The sequence below is a fragment of the Mauremys mutica genome, chromosome 4 (genome assembly GCF_020497125.1).
Source record: "Mauremys mutica isolate MM-2020 ecotype Southern chromosome 4, ASM2049712v1, whole genome shotgun sequence".
NCBI classification, from domain to species: domain Eukaryota; kingdom Metazoa; phylum Chordata; order Testudines; family Geoemydidae; genus Mauremys; species Mauremys mutica.
The window spans coordinates 115811111-115828187 of NC_059075.1; the positions used below are offsets into that span (position 1 = coordinate 115811111).

At 51.9% G+C, this 17077-nt stretch overlaps 1 protein-coding gene across 1 annotated transcript; it reads left to right on the forward strand.

The window, feature by feature from the left end:
- The first annotated feature begins 485 nt into the window (after window positions 1–485).
- LOC123367888 (dispanin subfamily A member 2b-like) lies at window positions 486–16329 on the forward strand. The gene is made up of 3 exons (XM_045012193.1): window positions 486–537; window positions 9494–9734; window positions 13179–16329. Exons 1-3 carry the CDS (start codon window positions 518–520, stop codon window positions 13323–13325), a joined length of 408 nt encoding a protein of 135 aa, XP_044868128.1. The 5' UTR covers window positions 486–517; the 3' UTR covers window positions 13326–16329.
- The last annotated feature ends 748 nt before the right edge of the window (window positions 16330–17077 follow it).

Consider the following 17077-nt stretch of genomic DNA (forward strand, 5'->3'; position numbering starts at 1 on the left):
CCTTCAGGACCTGACAGATCTTGGTCCCCAAACTCTCCATCCCAGGGTCAACAATCCATTTTTAATCTGGTAGCACCTGGCTTTTGGGAACACCAGTGCTCCTATTAATGCTGATCTTGGGAGCAGCATGGATGTGGGGAACATGGAAGAGGAGACCAACAGAGTCCTGCAGGGGACTTAGTGCATAAGCCCTGCTTGGTGCCAGCTCCACAGCTTTCCTCCTGGAGACCTTAAACTCCAGAAGAGCAAGCAAACTTTCTAGTTTTCTCATGGGGGGGGGGCCCATGTCTGTCAAATCCCACAAGACAGATCCAAACAGCAGAGGTAGAGCCCCACTGACGCACAGGAACATACAGGCCTTAGAAGTCTGTGTGCGCCTGCAGAAAATCCTGAGGTCCCCAAGAGAAATTTTACATTCGGGATTGTGGGAGGCTTTTTTTTTTTCTCCTTTCCCAGGGCAGCCAAAGGACAGTGCTTTTGCCTCATGAAAGAGGGATCCTCACCATGTCGGTTGGAGATGCTGGCAGTTTGCTTTAGGTGAGTATAATTACTGGAGACAAGGGTTCAGCCTGTTTAGTTTAGACTCTAGGAGGCCTGTAATAGTTCTGTTTTACATGTAACCATTCTGTTTCCATCGTCCTACTCACTACCCACTTGAACCTCTGATCTTTAATAAATGTCGTCTTATTTTCACTCCCCACGTATTTCAGCGCTGTGGTATTAAGCGGAGGAGATCCTGAGTTGAAATAATTCAGGCTGGTGTGTACGGTCCCCTGGGGGACGGCAACCCTCGTATTTCTCTGTATGTGTGTGTGTGCAGTGAAGGGCCTGGGCATTGCAGGGAGCACTCTGAGGATGCAGGGGTTGCTGTGCGTCTATCGGTAGCCTGCACAGAGAGCGCGAGATCTGTGGCAGCCTAGCAGGTCGTGCTTGTGGTGTCTCGGAGCTGATGCACAGACAAGACTTCCTCATGCTAAGGACAGGTGGTGGTGAGGTGCCTCACAACTAGGGTGACCATATTTCTCAACAGAAAAACGGGACACCACATGGAGCTAGCCCTCGGCCCCCTTCCTCCTCCCCATGCAGGGCTTGCCTGAGCCCTGTCCCCCCCCACCCCCAACTTGGGGCTGGGGTCGCTGCTTATCCAAGCTCTGCTTGCCCCTTGCACGCGAGGCTGGGGCAGGCATTGTTGCTTGCTTGAGCCCTGCCTTCCCTGCCCCTGCACAGGGCTGGCATGGCCACTTGCCCCCACTGCCCCCAGCACGTTCATCCGCACTCTACTTTCTTGACAAAAGTGAGCATTTGATCAGTTGGCAAAAGCAAACAGGACAAATACCCACTTTTGCTAAAAACATGGGGATTGCCGGAGTAGGGCTTAAAGGGGCTGTTCTGGTACAAATGGGATATATGGTCACCTCACTCACAATGCTGGGTATCCCTGGGGGGCATCACAATCCCAATCTCTCTCCTTTACCCTCTGACTTCTCTCTCCTGTAGCTACACAGGACTCAGCCCCTTGACTGTAATAATTTAGATGGAACATAGGGTCCCTAAGGTGTTAACACAGCCCCAGTTGTCTTAACTCAACACAAGGTTTGTGGTTTGGCAGAGACCACAGCCGGCTTGGCACCATAGCTGCACAATTAAACAGTCTTTTAACGCTTTATTGACAATGCAGCAGAAGGACAAACAGTTAAAATGTAAAGCATTTAAATAAGGCTTTCATCCTAACAACATCCCTTGTTCCCTTTAGCAGGAGAGAGTCTTCAGGACCCCCCAACCCTCTCCTCAGCCCTCATCTGGCATCTGCTTAGAACAGTGGTAATAGCTGTCGTGTGGGGGGCGGGGGTGAGGGAGTGAGAGAGTTAGCTGAGATGGGCTGGAGTCGGATCCTGTTTGCTTCATGACAAAATAAGACCCACACAAGGAGAAAGAGAAGAACAGCAATGATAGAAAATGCAGCTCCTGTTGCTGGTGTTGATATGTCACTTGCAACTTCACTGCTAGAAAAACAGAGCATGTGGTCTCAGTAGCCTCTCTGAGACTTGGCAAACTTGTACCTTATCCAGCTGTTCAGGGTACTGCATTTAGTGGCCACTTTCTGGTGCCAGGCTTACAGCAGTGTTGTCAATAGGCCGTCCTGGCCAGCTAAGCCAGACTTCCATTAGAAAGAAGGAAAACGGAGAGAGATTGGCAAGAGAAGACATAAGGTAAGGAAGGAAAAGAACACGTGGGAGGAAGGGGGAAGATAAAGTCTCACACCCAGGTGGGGGATGGGATTTAGTCAGTCGATGGAGGTGGTGGTGTCATCTGGGTCCCTTATCTCTGGCCTGCTCTGGTCAGAACGACTCAGGATGATGAGACTGGAACAAGGGTGTCAGGCTAGGAACCAGGAAATGATGGGGGTGGCAGCCGTTTTGATGAACCCCGTGCCTTCCCCTTTGTTCAATCAGCGAGTGTGCTTGCTTCACCTCTACTCAATACCCCCCACCCCCAGTCTCATTGGGAGGATCCCAAAGGGGTGTGATTGGTGGGATCACCCATCCCCTCGTTATTCTGTCCACCAGTTCAGTCGGATGTCTGACCTGCCAATATTGGGGCATTGATTTCCAGTTCCACAGTCCTCTTGTTTACCAGGTGTGATCTTAGCACTGTCCTTGAATTACATCCCTAGGCCTTTTCCTTTGAACTAGTTCAGTCTGGCTGTCTCCCTTTGGCACCTTTTCCCACCAGCGTTTATTATTATAGGCTTACTGTGATGTTTAATTACCTTTAACTCACTTTTCACAGTGGAGCTCACAAGTGGGGTCAGTTTGTAGGCACAATTATTACACGGGTGGTGACAAAAAGGAAACTCTCTGGAGTGTGGGAGCACTGCAGGAACAGCTGTGGCCAAAGGCAGCCAGCAGAGCTGTCAGACCTGTGGGTTAGTGCATTGGAGGGTGAACTTGGGGTGAGTGAGTGTAGATGCAATGAGCATGGCTCGGAACTGTGGCCATTCCTTCCTCATGTATTTCATAAGGAAATACGGTGACCAGATGGGATGAAGAAAATATCAGGACACATGGGGGAGGAGTCCCACCAGCAAAAAAAAAACAAAAAAAACCATGGAGTCCCGCCAGCAGAGAGAGAAAATAATAATAATAATGAAGTCCTGCCAGTGGGAGGGGTGTGTGTGTGTGGGGGGGGGAAGCGGAGTCCCACCAGCGGAACAAAACAAAACAGGAGTGCGAAATATCAGGACAAATTGCATCCCAATCAAACAGTGATCGGGATGTGGGACAAATGCCTAAAAATCGGGACATCTAGTCACCCTATAAGGAAATATAAGGGGGAAGGGAGGAAGAACATTTGGAGGGACAAAGCTCTGCAGAGGGTGAGAAGCAGTGACCCAGCTGTGACTACATTCCTCCTGTCGGCCAGTGGTTCATGAAAAATGAAACATTCTCAGACCAAAACTTCTTTAAGCTGGAATTAAGGGTGAGAGCATGTCACACTTGGGAGTATGTCAACATCCCGGAAGAACATTCAGTTCTCAAAGTGAAGAGCCAGGATATTCCGAGTTAAGGTTAAACTGAACATCGCCCGATATTTGGATAGACGCTTTGTGCAGCAGCTGTTCCCAGAAAGCTAAATAGGAATTCTCACCCCCCAGCCAAAGTGAGGGGAGGGAAGCTTGGATGCTGACTAGAATTTGATGTTTGGCCCTCCTCTATAATGGGTCAAACCAAATCCCTAAATCCAACATCCTTCAGTTCTTGGGGTTCTGAAATAAGAGCTGATTCTTGTTACAAGCTCATGCCTGGCTCCAGATAGATTAAAATTTTTATTAAAGCTAATGTTAAAAAATGCTATAATACATAGGTTGAGAAAAGAGTGTACATCTGGGTATAGTGTTTAGATTATCCACAAATACAAAGTCATAAGATACATATAGTGCATAATCAGCAATAACCCAAATTCAGGTGAATGAATTTAAGAATACAGTTTAGATATCTCGCGTCCATACATTCAGGTACATCACTCGCGAAAAAAGTTATACAGGGAGTTGGTGGTGGAAAGCAAAATATATCAGTGAGTGAGATTGTCCCTCAGTAAGTGAGAATTTAGGATAGGTTTTCCATTTAGAGAAAAAAACAGTCCATCAGGAAAGTATTTGAGTTACTTTCCTGACTGCACTCCAGTACTATCCTCCTTCTGGACCCAAGAGTGAGGGACCGTTACATAGCCACAGATTTTCTTCTAACAGCTCTTTGGGGCTGGTCTTGTTCTCTCCAACCAGATGAACATTAACTAAACTGTGGCATTTGGCTGTGGAGATCTTGGCTTGGGCAGGTTTTTCCATCCCAACTCCTGCCCACACACTCTTGTAATGGTCAGAGGTGCGTTCCATTTCCACTTCGCTGCCATGCCTTATCTGGCTGCTCAACACATGGCCTAAGAGTTCCAGATTCCCCCCGCCCCCATGTATTTCCCTCCAGTTGCTCAAGAAGAATTTGGAGGTTTGTTTTCCACACAACTGGTAGCACGTGTTCGAGGCACATTCTGATACCTTTAAAAAAGTGATCTGCTTTCTCCCCGTTTTCCATTGATCTGGAAATATTTTTGCTGCACACCATTAACCTATGGAACATGCTGCCACAAGAGCCCTGGGGCTCACTTCTGGTTTATGTCCTATGTTCTTATAGGTCATACTTCAGCTGTTGGGCCAGGGTTTTGAGGTGGCACTGAGTATGCTCTCTCTGAGGTGTTTGGCTGGGTGGTTCTTGCTCACATGCTCAGGGTCGAAATGATTGCCATACATAGGGTTGGGAAGGAATCTTCCCCCAGGTCAGATTGGCAGAGACCTTGGGGTTCTTTGAGCTTCCTCTGCAGTGGGTGGGCACGGGTCTCATGCCAGATTATCTGGGTGTATCTCATTTAATTCCATGACACTTCAGGAGCCTCAGCCATTGGTGCACCTTGGGCCTCCTGTTCTCTGCTTTTGGCACACAATAGTCTAGTCTCCTGTGGGCTATAATTCTCTGATCTAATTGCAGTTGCTGGGTTTAGTGTGCAGGTGCTGGGTGGTGTTGGTGGCCTGTGATACAGGGGAGGTCAGACTAGATGATCTGGTTGTCTTTTCTGGCTTAAAACTCTCTGATGCTAAAATGTTATTGAGGTGAAGAGATTAGCAGGATCGGAAGAGGGATTCCTGATTAGAACACTCTCACTCTCATTAAATGAGACAAGTAAGAAATATAACAATACTTCAGGGCATATCCCTAATTGCCTGGGGTAGGAAGAAATGTTGCCTAGGGGTGGGTGGCTTATTACATACAACGGCTCAGTACAAATCTCCTTGTAACTTCCTCTAGTGCAGCTGCCAGTGTCAGAAACAGGACACTGAATGAGGTGGACAATTCGCTTAATTCAATATGGTAATTCTTATGTTCCTAAATGTTATTTCAGCAGACCAGGAAGAGTGGCCAGTCAAATAGCAACGGGAAGTGATTTCCTCACAGTGTGGGAGTTGCTTTCCAGACCTTTATCCAGTGACCATTTGTGATCTCTCTCCCTAACCCAGTATTTTCCCCATACACGAATATGAAAACATCCTACAGGCTTATTGTGATGAAATCTCACTGTGTTCTAGCCGTCAGCCTTTTCCTGTTTCCCTCCTAGCTATCAGTGACTTGGTGGTGGTGTGGGAGTTGTGCTGACATATTAACGCCTGCGCTTTGTTCCACTTTACACAGCACTCATGCAGTTAGGCCCCTAGACCAGGGGTGGGCAAACTTTTTGGCCTGAGGGCTGCATCGAGGTTTGTAAATTGTATGGAGGGCCGATTAGGGGAGGGGGTTGTGGCCTGGTCTCCACCTCCTATCTGCTCCCCACAGACTCCTGCCCCATCCAAACCCCCTGTTCCCTGATGGCCCCTCTGGGACCCCTACCCCATCCACACACCCCCACTCCCTCTCCCCTGACTGCCCCCAGACCCCAGTCGCCCCATCCAACCCCTCCTCTCATTCCTGATGGCCCCCCGGAACCTCTGTCCAATCCAACCACCCCTTCTCCCCGGCCCCTGACTGCCCCTCACTGCCCCATCCAACCTCTCTTCTCATTCCTGACTGCCCCCCTAGGACTCCTGCCCCATCCATCCACCCTTTCTCCCTGTCCCCTGACTGCCCCCCACCACCCCATCCAACCTCTCTTCTCATTCCTGACTGCCCCCTGGAGACCCCTGCTCCATCCAACCATCCCTTTCCGGAATCCCGGCCCCTGACTGCCCCCCCACCCCATGCAACCCCTCCTCTCATTCCTGACTGCCCCTGCCCCCTGGGACCCCTGCTCCATCCATCCACCCCTGTCCCCTGACCGCCCCCAGAACCCCTGCCCCTGACTGCCCCCCGCTGCCCCATCCAACCCCCCTTCTCCTTCCTGACTGCCCCCTGTGGACCCCTGCTTCCATTCAACCCCCCTGTTCCCCACCCTCTGACCACCCTGACCCCTATCCACACCTCCTCCCTCAACCACCACCCCAAACTCACCTGCCCTCTATCCAACTCCCCCTGCTCCCTGCCCTCTTATCGCACTGCCTGGTGCACGGGTGGCTGGAAGCACTACAGCTGCACTGCCCAGAGCACCAGGACAGGCAACCATGCCCCCATTGGGAGCCAGCCACGCCACCTCGCAGCTCAAAGCACCGGGTCAGGCCCTGGCTCTGCAGCTGTGCTGCCCCAGGAGCTCGCAGCCCCGTCACCCAGAGCATTGCACTGGTGCCACAGTGAGCTGAGGCTGTGGGAGAGGGGGAACAGCAAGGGAGGCTAGCCTTCCGGGGCAGGAACTCAGGGGCCAGGCAGGAGGGTCCCGCGGGCCAGATGTGGCCCACGGGCCATAGTTTGCCCACGTCTGCTATAGACCCCTTAAACTGTAAGTCTCTTGGGGCAGGGACCTTCTTGTAGTTCTGTGTGTGCAGCACCTAGCAAAATAGGGTCCTGGCCTAGGACGACGGCCCCGCGGCGCTACAGTAATACAACTAATCCGCTCAGCATGTTCCAGGCTAGATCCTTAGCCAGCGCTGTCTCTCCTGTGTATCCTCTCCAGGGCAAGGACATTTCCTAGGGGTGGGGGAGGCTGGTAGAGCAGGGAGTGAAGCAGAAGGGAGGCATGGAGGGGAGAGGCTGGGAAGAAAGGAGAGACAGGGAGTGTGGGGTCTCTAAAGGAGGTTAGGGTGGCAAGTGGTGGTGAGGATGGGATGCCAAAGATCTGCCCCCTCCTATCAGCCTATCTGATGGGGGGAGCAGGGGCAGATCTAGCTGGCTAATGGAGGAGGAAGATCCCTCCTGGTGGCAGAAGGCTCAACTCTGTCTTGGGGGGCTGGGGAGTGATGCCCTGCATTTAGTTTCCTGACCCCACCTGGGCTCCCCCAGCCCCTCCCTCCAGAACCATCCAAGTCCCACCACACTCAGGCCCTGCATGACACAGCCATGCAGTCTAAGCTGCAGGCTGTGAGCAGGCCTGGCTGCCCCCTACCTTGGCCCTGCGTGGGGCTTCCAGCTCCCAGACTTTGTGCTTTGGTCCCTTTCCGCAACATCCTGCTGTGCCAGGAGATCTCTCGCCTGGGCTGTGTGAGCTGCCCTGCACTGATCTCCAGCAAGGTGAGACCAGGGGAGGCTCTAGACATTTCACCGCCCCAAGCACGGGGGGTGCTCTGCCGGTCGCCGGTCCCATGGCTCCGGTGGACCTCCTGCAGGCATGCCTGCGGACGGTCCGCTGGTCCCGCGGCTCCACCGAAGCTGCGCGGGACCAGCGGACCCTCTGCAGGCACGCCTGCGGGAGGTCCACCGGAGCCGCCTTCCGCCCTCCCGGGGACCGGCAGAGCACACCCCGCGGCATGCCGCCCCAAGCACGTGCTTGGCGTGCTGGGGTCTGGAGCCGCCCCTGGGTGAGACACCCCCCACCAAAATGCTCTGATCCCTCCAGTCCAGCTTGCACCAGATCCCCCGTGTGCCAGGGCCTATTGCCGCATCCCGATCCCTGCCCCTTGCTCTCTGCCACATCACTCCCATCCCACCCGGGTTCCTCCACCCCTGGACATCTCTTGTGCCCTATCCCCCACCCTACAATCCCCAGCCCTCTGCAGTGTGTTGTTTACTCTGCTCCACCTGCCAAGGCTCCTTGAGTTTCCTCACCTCCTGGAGCCTCCAGCTGGCCTCTATCCCAAGGCAGGACTCCATCTCCCCTGGGGCTGTCTGAGCTGCCCCATACCTGGGGCTGTCTTTCATTGCCCCCTGATGGCAGCTGTTTGGAGTTTGGGGTGAAGAGTTGGGGGATGGAGGCAGGAGTCCAGCAGAGTCTGTTGGCTCTGCTAGGCTGGGATAAGCCCTGAGGGGGGATTTGGGGTGAGGGTGTGTGTGGAGGGGGAGAAGGGAGTGCACTTAATTCAATAGCACAAGGTGAGAATTAAATCACTCAGGGGCCTGTCAGATGGTGGGGTATTGAGGAGAGATGGGGAGCTCTGCCCTGCGGCAGCGGGCACTTGGGAAGGCTAGCTTGGTCCTGAGAGAAGGAAGGGAGCTACTTCGTCTTAGAGAGGTGCTGGGGCAGAGGCAGGAGGGGGCGGCCCTGGTACAGGGGGAGGGGTGATGGGGCTGGGGCAGGAGGGGGTAGCTCTGTGCAGGTGGAGGGGTAGGAGGGGGTAGCTGTGGGGGGAGATACTGGGGCAGAGATAGGAGGAGGTGGCTATATGTAGGGGGGTGGCTCTGTGTGTGGGGAGGTATTGGGGGCAGGAGGCGGTGTTGGGGGCAGGAGGGGGTGTCTGTGTGGGGAGGTGTTGGGGGGCAGGAGGCGGTGGCTCTGTGCAGGAGGAGATGTTGGTAGGCAGAAGAGGGTGACTCTGTGTGTGTGGAGGTGTTGGGGGACAGGGGGTGGATCTGTGTGGAGGAGTCCTGGGGGACAGGGTGGGGGGCAGGGGGTGGCTCTGTGCAGGGGAGTGTTGGGGGGCAGGAGGTGGTGGCTCTGTGCAGGGGGCTTCTGGGGGACAGGGTGGTGGCTCTGTGCAGGGGGGGTGTTGGGGGCAGGAGGGGGTGGCTCTCTGCAGGGAGGTTCTGAGGGGCAGGGCGGTGGCTCTGTGTGGGGAGGTATTGGGGGGCAGGAGGGGTGGTTCTGTGTGTGGGGGTTCTGTCGGGCAGGGTGGTGGCTCTGTGTGGAGGTGTTGGGGGGCAGGAGGGGGTGGCTCTGTGAGGGGGGTGTTGGGGGCAGGAGGGGGTGGTTCTGTGCAGGGGGCTTCTGGGGGACAGGGTGGTGGCTCTGTGCAGGGGCGTGTTGGGGGCAGGAGGGGGTGGTTCTGTCGGGCAGGGTGGTGACTCTGTGCGGAGGTGTTGGGGGCAGAGTGGTGGCTCGGGGAAGGGGGCAGAGAGTTTGTGCTGGGGCGGGGGAGGCGGCTGGCTGGGGCCGAGGGGCGGTTTCATTTTCTGAGTCACGTTTCCTGTCTCCGCCCGCCCCGCTCCAGACTTGCCCGCTCCCCGCCGCGCTCAGACCCGCACCGCGCGGCCATGGCGTGCAAGGAGCAGGGCGTGAGCATCGACCTGCAGCCCCGGGGCCTGCCTCCCCCCTACCCCGGCGCCCAGCAGGGCTTCCCGGCCGAGCAGCCGCGCGACTTCGTGCTCTGGTCCCTCTTCAACGTCCTGCTGTGCCAGAAGCTCGCCTGCCTGGGCTGCCTGGGCTTCCCCGCGCTCATCTTCTCTATCAAGGTGAGAGCCGGGCCGGACCCTCGGCGCCTCCCGCCCCAGATCCCCCAGCGCCGGGATTCTCCAATGCCTCTAGCGCCCGGATCCCCCCCTCGGATCCCCTGGTGCCCCTAGCGCCCGGTTCTCCCCCGGATCCCTCGGTGCCCCCAGCGCCCGGATCCCCCAATGCCTCTAGCGCCCGGATCCGCCCCCCAGGTTCCCCCGTTGCCCCCAGCGCCCGGTTCCGCCTCCCCGGATCTCCCGGTGCCGCCAGCGCCAGGATCCCCCGATGCCTCTAGCGCCCGGATACTCCCCCCAAGGTCTCCCGGTGCCCCCAGCGCCCAGTTCCCCCCAATGCCCGGATCCCCCAGTGTCCCCAGCGCCCGGTTCCGTCCAGGTCCCCCGGTGCCTCCAGCTCCCGGATCCCCCGATGCCTCTAGCGCCCGGTTCCACACACACCCACACCCCGGTACCCCCAGCGCCCGGATCTCTCCAGCCCGACCGGATCCCCCAATGCCCCCAGACCGCCCAACTGGGAAGCTGGTGGCCCATGTGTCCCCGCTCTCCAACCCTTCTCCATTCTTCTCGGAGCCCGAGGTCTCTTCCGTCTTCTGGAAGTTTATTTTCCCCTCCTCCACAGCCCTGACTCTAGCTTTTCTTTCTCCGCTCAGCCCCCTCCCCCGCGCCAAGTCCCAAGGCAGGAATCCACCCTGCGGGGCCAGCTGGGCTGCCCCACACTCGGGGCTGTCCTGTGCTGCTCCTGCTATCAGCTGGCCTTGGCTCGGGCTGTGTGTGGACATTTAGGGTTTAGGAGTTTGCAGCAGAGCCGGTTGGCTGTGAGCATCCAACTAACTGCAGCAGGGTGAGCCTGAGGGTGGAACTTGGATGTGGGGGTATATTTAGGGGCTGCAGGGAGCTTTCCAGCAGAAGGACCTCTTGCCCAGGAGGTTTTCAAAAAGAGGCTGGAGCGCCAGCCCACTTGGATGGGTTAGACTAGATCTTTGCACCCCCTTCTTAACCCTGTGGGTCTATGGTTCTGTGATGCTGAGCAGCAGCTCAGTGATCCTCCGAGAGGCTGCAAAGCCACTCAATCAGTGGGCAGAGTTGTCTAGTTATGGTGCAACACCCTGAGGGTGCGGCGCTTGTGTTGTGGTGTGATGCAATGAAGTGTGAAAACTGTACCACAGTGGCTGGCTGGCGGGGTGTGATGATGGCAGGGTATGATGACTGTGGTTTGGTGAAGCGGTGCTTCCCTCTCACTCCCCATTAGAGGGTCAGGGAAGGACCTGGTGTGTCTGGGGCACTTGTTCAGTGCTCCCTACATTGCCTCTGGTGTGTGTGTGTGTGTGTGGTGGTGGGGGGTGGTGGTGGTGGTGGTTAGCAGTGGGAAAAGTGACCCACATTATTGCTCCAAAGAGATGTGCTAGTCTAGTGTGCAGACTGAGACCTGGCTGGGAATGATCAGTGGGACAGTGCAATAGGAACACCAAACCACTGTGCAAGAGATGCACTTCAGCTTCTCCACAGGCTGCTTTGGATGCCCAAGACTCTCTAGTAAGTGAGGGCTCAGCTTGGGCTGTAGCCAGCCTGCCCTAGGAATTAACTGGCTCCATTTTCCACAAGGAGAGACTCAGTCAGCACACTGGTGGGGCGTAAAGGGCTCTTTGTAGCTGGAGAATAGAAACGACCCACAGAGGAACACATGGGTGTGCTGTGCCAGGGAGAGCGCATGCAAGCCAGGCATGCAGTAGAATGTGGACTGCTGTGTGTACAGCTGGGCCAGCTTTAGGAAATTGCAAACTATGTACTCCCAAAGTTTTGGGAACTGTGCATTTGTTTTTCCATAATAGTATCTGCTCAGGCTCTCTGAGGCCTGGTCCTCTGCAAGAACAACAAACACCTGAGGTGTAGCAAGGAAAAAAAGAAATTCAGTATTTATCATTGGGGAAATGGCATTATCATGCTCCCCGTTTGTCTCTCCAGTTTTTGTTCTATAATGTCGTGACTTACACACAATACAACATTTACACAGTGTTTAGGGCATCCAGCGTATATGTACAGGGCCTAGCACAACTGGTCCATGGTGAGGGCTCTAGAAGGTCGTTTATGACAATTAGTAACAAGATTTCCTTCACAAGTGAGACTTTTTAGCAGGCTTAAGGATCCCCCCCCCATGCTAGGTTTTTAGTCAGTCTTTGTCAGGATAGCAAACCATTCATAGACATCAGAGGTGGGAAAACACCCCAGCTAGGTCATTTTGTCCCCCTCCTCTGACAATGCCATGTTTTCCACCTAATACGTATCCCACCGGATAGGTGTACGTATTCCAGGTGATGTGGGCACACCTCCCATTAGGAAGTCATTTTTCTGATCTGCATCTTCCCTTGCTCAGCGGCACCCTGTTATTTCTAGTTGTACCCCATCGCACGTGGGCACAGAGTGGTTGTTCTCACTGCTGGGGCTTCACATCTTTGCAGGGGGTTATATATATAAGTGGGGGTCAATTTTATGCATTTGCCCAAGTGCCCATTAGATTTTAAAGCTGAAATCCAACGCACCAGATTTGCCTATTTGATGTGTTATAGTGAATGTTGGAATGGAATTCAGTTAGGAGACCCCCTTTTTATTGAGAACAGGAAGCATTAGCTTACTAAGTTTAGGTCGAAAGAGACAAGATGGGGGAGGTAATATCTTTTATTGGACCAACTTCTGTTGGTGAAAGAGACAAGCTTTCTAGCTACACAGAGCTCCATTTTAGGAGCAGGTTCTTCTGAGGGCAGCTTTTTCCTTGAACATCCACATCCTCTCTCAAATCAGGGCACTTGTGGCTTTTAACTAATCAACAGTTTCTTAATCCCCCCATGACCATATAAGTATATAGTCAACAGATGTGGTTGCTCAAATGAAAATTGCCTGCTTAGTTTCATATTAACCATTTCATGCAGCAATGCTGTTAGGCTATGGCACCATCTTGTGGTCATGTTTTTTGTTGCTTATTTAAACTTGCATCACTCCCTTTGTTTCCTTTTTAGTTAAAGATGGCACTATAAAACAAAACAATAGTGAATCAAGGATCTAGCACTGGTGGGTGGGACCAACATGCAAACAAGCAACATTATACAAATGATCATTATGCAAACGAGCTGCATATTTACAAAAGGCCACAAACTGCATGATATGGAATGCTCTGCACAAGCAGTGCTTTTTTGAAATCCTGGCTATTTCGCAAAACCGTCACTTGTATTTTCTACAATCCTAGTGAAACCTCAATGAAGAAACATCTGAATTAGCTCCCTTTGAACTCTGGCTTCTTCTCTTTCTGCTGCAGAAGTCAGGGCGTTCTCTATAGCTCAGTAAGAAGGTGCATGGGTGCTTTAGCTTGGCCCAGAAGGGGTTAAGCAGTTAATAAAAATTCTCCCACCCTCTTGACTGTTCTGATTTTTCACGTCCTCCTGTTTTCTTTTCCAGGCCCGAGATCGGAAAGTGCTGGGGGACCTGGAAGGTGCTCGGAGCTATGGCACCACCGCCAAGGTGTTAAACATCATTGGGTCACTGCTGGTGGTAGTTGCTATTGCTGTGGTCCTTTTCGTTTACTTTTCAACAGCATCTGTTTAATGAAGTTCCTGGGACTGACACCAGCCAGACATTCAGAGAGGGGATTGGAAGATAACTCAAATGGCGAGGAAACGACCCACTGCTGGCTCTTCATGCTGTGATGGAAATTCACAAGAGGTCATGAGTTCAAAAATTGACTCATGAATAGCACCATGGTAGCTTTGATGCTAGTTTTGTGGTCACCCTCATTTCAAATCTGCGCAGGCCCTCACTTCTCTGCTTCATGCACTGTGGCCATGGAATCAGTCACTACTTAACTTGTTCCTCTTCCAGCCTGATCCAGCTGTTTACCTTTTTTGGATTTCTTGCACTGAAAATCATCCACATTCACTACTGTTGTGACCCTCCCTCTCTGCAGTGCCTGACACGGAGAGTAATAGATGATGAGGTCAGAGGAGGCTCGAGTCTACCTCACTTTGTTCCTAGAGATGGACCAGAACCACCCACTCTTTGGGGTAGTTTGGATCCAGGCTTTGCCATTGGCCCCCATTTCTACAATGGGCCAAATCAAAACATGGGTTCCAAATCCCCCTCCCACCCCCCCCACCCCCCCGCTCCCCATGCTTTGGGACATTTAGATTTGGATTCAAACTTTGTGCCTTGGCCCAGTTTTATCTGTCTGTATCAACCCAGCAATAATGTACGCCCGGGGCAGTATTTACAGCAGTAAAGCCATCTGCAGAGACTCCGGCCTGCTCTTTTCATTGCAGCGACCAGCCCTGCAGGGAAGAGAGACGTGTAAAGGGGACAAAATGTTTAACTTGATCTGTGTGATGGAGTAATGCACTGTGGGACCAGTTGGCCCCGCCCCACCTCTGAGAGATGTCAGAATGGGGGGTGCTTAAATGGGAGAAACCCAGCTGAGCTGGTTGCAGAGTGGGGAGGGGAGCAGTCTGCAGCTCCTGCAAGGCGGGTGGGGTGGGGGTGAAGGCAGGAGCTTTTTGTGCAACTGCTGCCCAGCAGCTCCTCCTGGAAGGGAGGATGGGCTGACCCTGCTCGATGTGGATTCACCATGAGAGGGAACTATTTCTCTCGGTTTTCTTGTGAACTCATCAGTTTAGGGCCCCAGCCTGGTGAGCACCTTCTGAAGAACAAGAGCCTTAACCTAGCTTGGAGATGCTTCATTTGCGTTAATTCCCCTTTTGTTCTGGTCACTGATGCCCACAGGCAGGTGCTCTAGCCAGGGCCCAGCTGGACGGCTGAGCCTTTTAGGACTGGAACTGGAGTGGGAAAACTACCCGGGCATCGCAGACCAGGGGCCTGGGTGAGTGCAGAGGTCCTGCCTAGAGCCTAGGGGGTGCCTGGGAAAGGCACTTGGGTGTTAATCTGAATAAAAATAAAAGGCCTTATGGTGGTTGGCAGCAGCACATTCTGTCCCCACACACTCAGTTCCCTCCACACCCAGGCCTCCTGCAGCCAGTTCCAGGGCCCCAGTACAAAAGCAGCAGTTGTGCTGAAAGCGTAGGGAGTTTCCCTTCTCCCTCTCCCCTTGGGTCAGGCTGGGAAGAATTGGGCTGAGTCCTAAATGAGTGAATGCACCAGACTCTGACACACCCCTTGCAAGCAGAAGCATTGGGCACTCCGGTGCCTTTATTCCAGTAGTTCTCAAATGTTTTTACAGCTGACCCCTTTCACATAGCAAGCCTCTGAGTGAGACTCCCCCCTTATAAATTAAAAACATTTTTTAATATATTTAACACCATTATAAATGCTAGAGGCAAAACGGTTTGGGGTGGAGGCTGACAGCTTGCGACCCCCTCATGTAATAATCTCACGACCCCCTGAGGGGTCCCAACCCCCAGTTTGAGAACCCTTGCTTTATTTAGTATGTGCTTCCTTCACCCCCTGGCTCCATTCCTCCTTTTCACCCCTGGGCCCATTCCTACAATTAGTGCATCTATAGGGCTGAATTGTGCTTCCAACAGAAGAATTTGGGAAAAAAAATTCTCAAGTGGACTTTGCTCCCTGACCTGCCCCCTCTCATAGAAGGGCAGGATCTGGGTCCGAGGTACGAGCCAGTGCTCCGATGGAGCGGAGGGGTGGGAGGAATGTGAATGTGAGGTCCTATCCACCAAAATCTACATTACTCAGGAGACCATCAATTTGGTGTCCGCCACCTGTGTGCCTGCCAGAGAACTGGGGAGGTCTCTCTGCAGAGAAAGTGATCTACAAGAAATGGCAGAAGAGCCACAGATGAGAAAGGATATTGTAATCTCATCGAGTCTGGGGTCTCAGTTCTGGAGACTTCAGAGTGAAGCATGTTAGTAGATACTAAAACTGCTACAATTCTTTTATATATTTTTATACATATTCTTTTATATCTGTTAACCAAAATCCTTTTTGGGGTATAAACCAAAGTGTTTTGTATCTACAAATCTAGTGCTCTGTACCTATCAAACTGAAAAGTTCTTTGTACTTAGGTTGAACCTTAGTGGGGGACCAAAGGAATGAATGTTTGTAATCAATAATGGAATGTGTATAATCCTTTCCTCTGACCCTGTTGACATGTGAAGAATTGCATTCCCATGTCCAGAGAGGGACCACTGGTGATTGACAAGGGATGTTTGTTATTACACATGCATTCTGTGATTGATAAAATAATGCACCACTGGTTGATGTTTAGGTCAATAAGAACCACTTATTGTCACAAGCGGTTTAGGTAATAATGAATCAGTCACAGAGGTCTTTATCTTATTAATGAAGTAAATTGAGGCATCTAAGATAGAACTCGCAGTTAAATCAGTCATGGGAACGGAATTTCTTTGTCCCAAGCTATATATAAGGAAAAAGTTTTGGGGAGTTAAGTCAGAAGTGGATCGAGCAGCTGTCACTCCTCCAGTGATCAGATTGGTAACATATGTATTCCTTTCTGTATTCTGTATCAGGCTGTATTAATCTTTTACTAATAATCTTTGATTGAATTGCAAATGAACCAGCTATCTGACATCTTGTGTTATTAATATTTTCATTATTAAATTTGAACATGCAACAAGCATAAACTCTCCAGATTGTGCCTGATGCTGCAAGATTATGTCCTGGGTGAAATTACTATCTGACCCCAACTGGTGTTTTGAAGCATGTGGGTCAAGACTAGAGTTGAATGGAAAATGGATTTTCTGTCCACAAAAAAAATTCAATTTTTTTCTTTGTCCCAAAAAGGAACGAAATGCCAAAATTTACTTTAAAACAAAATTAAAAAAATAGTTTTGGGTCAATTGATACATTTTGTTTCAATTTCAACCCTTTAAAAAATTTATTCTTATTTTTTTTAAATAAACGTCAAAACAAAGTCATTTCAAAATGAAAAAATCAAAATGTTTTGTTCCAAAAATGTCAAAAGGGGAGATTTTCCCCCCATTTTTTTCCAGAATGGAGTTTATTTAAAATTGATACTAAACTGAGACACAAAAAATGTAGGGCTTTGTCCAAACAGCTGTTTTCCTGGAGAGAACTGTTTCAATTAAAATTTCTGGACCAGCTGTTGTTAAGACCCACTGTGTTGGGGCATGCTTGAAAGGGTTAACTCTACTCTTTGGGCCAAGTTATTTACAACATTAAAGCAGATAAACATAGGTAAACAAATGAGTTAAAAACCCTTAAGTTTCAAAAGGTACTAAAAGCTCCTACATTCAGCAAGCTCTGTGTGTCCTTTAGGGCTACCCCAGGCTAAGCAGCTGGGGACCTCTTGCTTATGCCTAGAAAACCTTGACACCCCCCCCCCTGAGTCTAAGCAGCACAGAGATAATCAATTC

What these genes read in the sequence shown, in the direction of transcription:
- LOC123367888 (XM_045012193.1), top strand. Translation starts at nt 518, where the DNA reads ATGCTGGCAGTTTGCTTTAG. An exon ending in ATGCTGGCAGTTTGCTTTAG is followed by an intron (nt 538 to 9,493) that starts GTGAGTATAATT and finishes GCCCCGCTCCAG; the next exon opens with ACTTGCCCGCTCCCCGCCGC. An exon ending in CGCTCATCTTCTCTATCAAG is followed by an intron (nt 9,735 to 13,178) that starts GTGAGAGCCGGG and finishes TTTCTTTTCCAG; the next exon opens with GCCCGAGATCGGAAAGTGCT.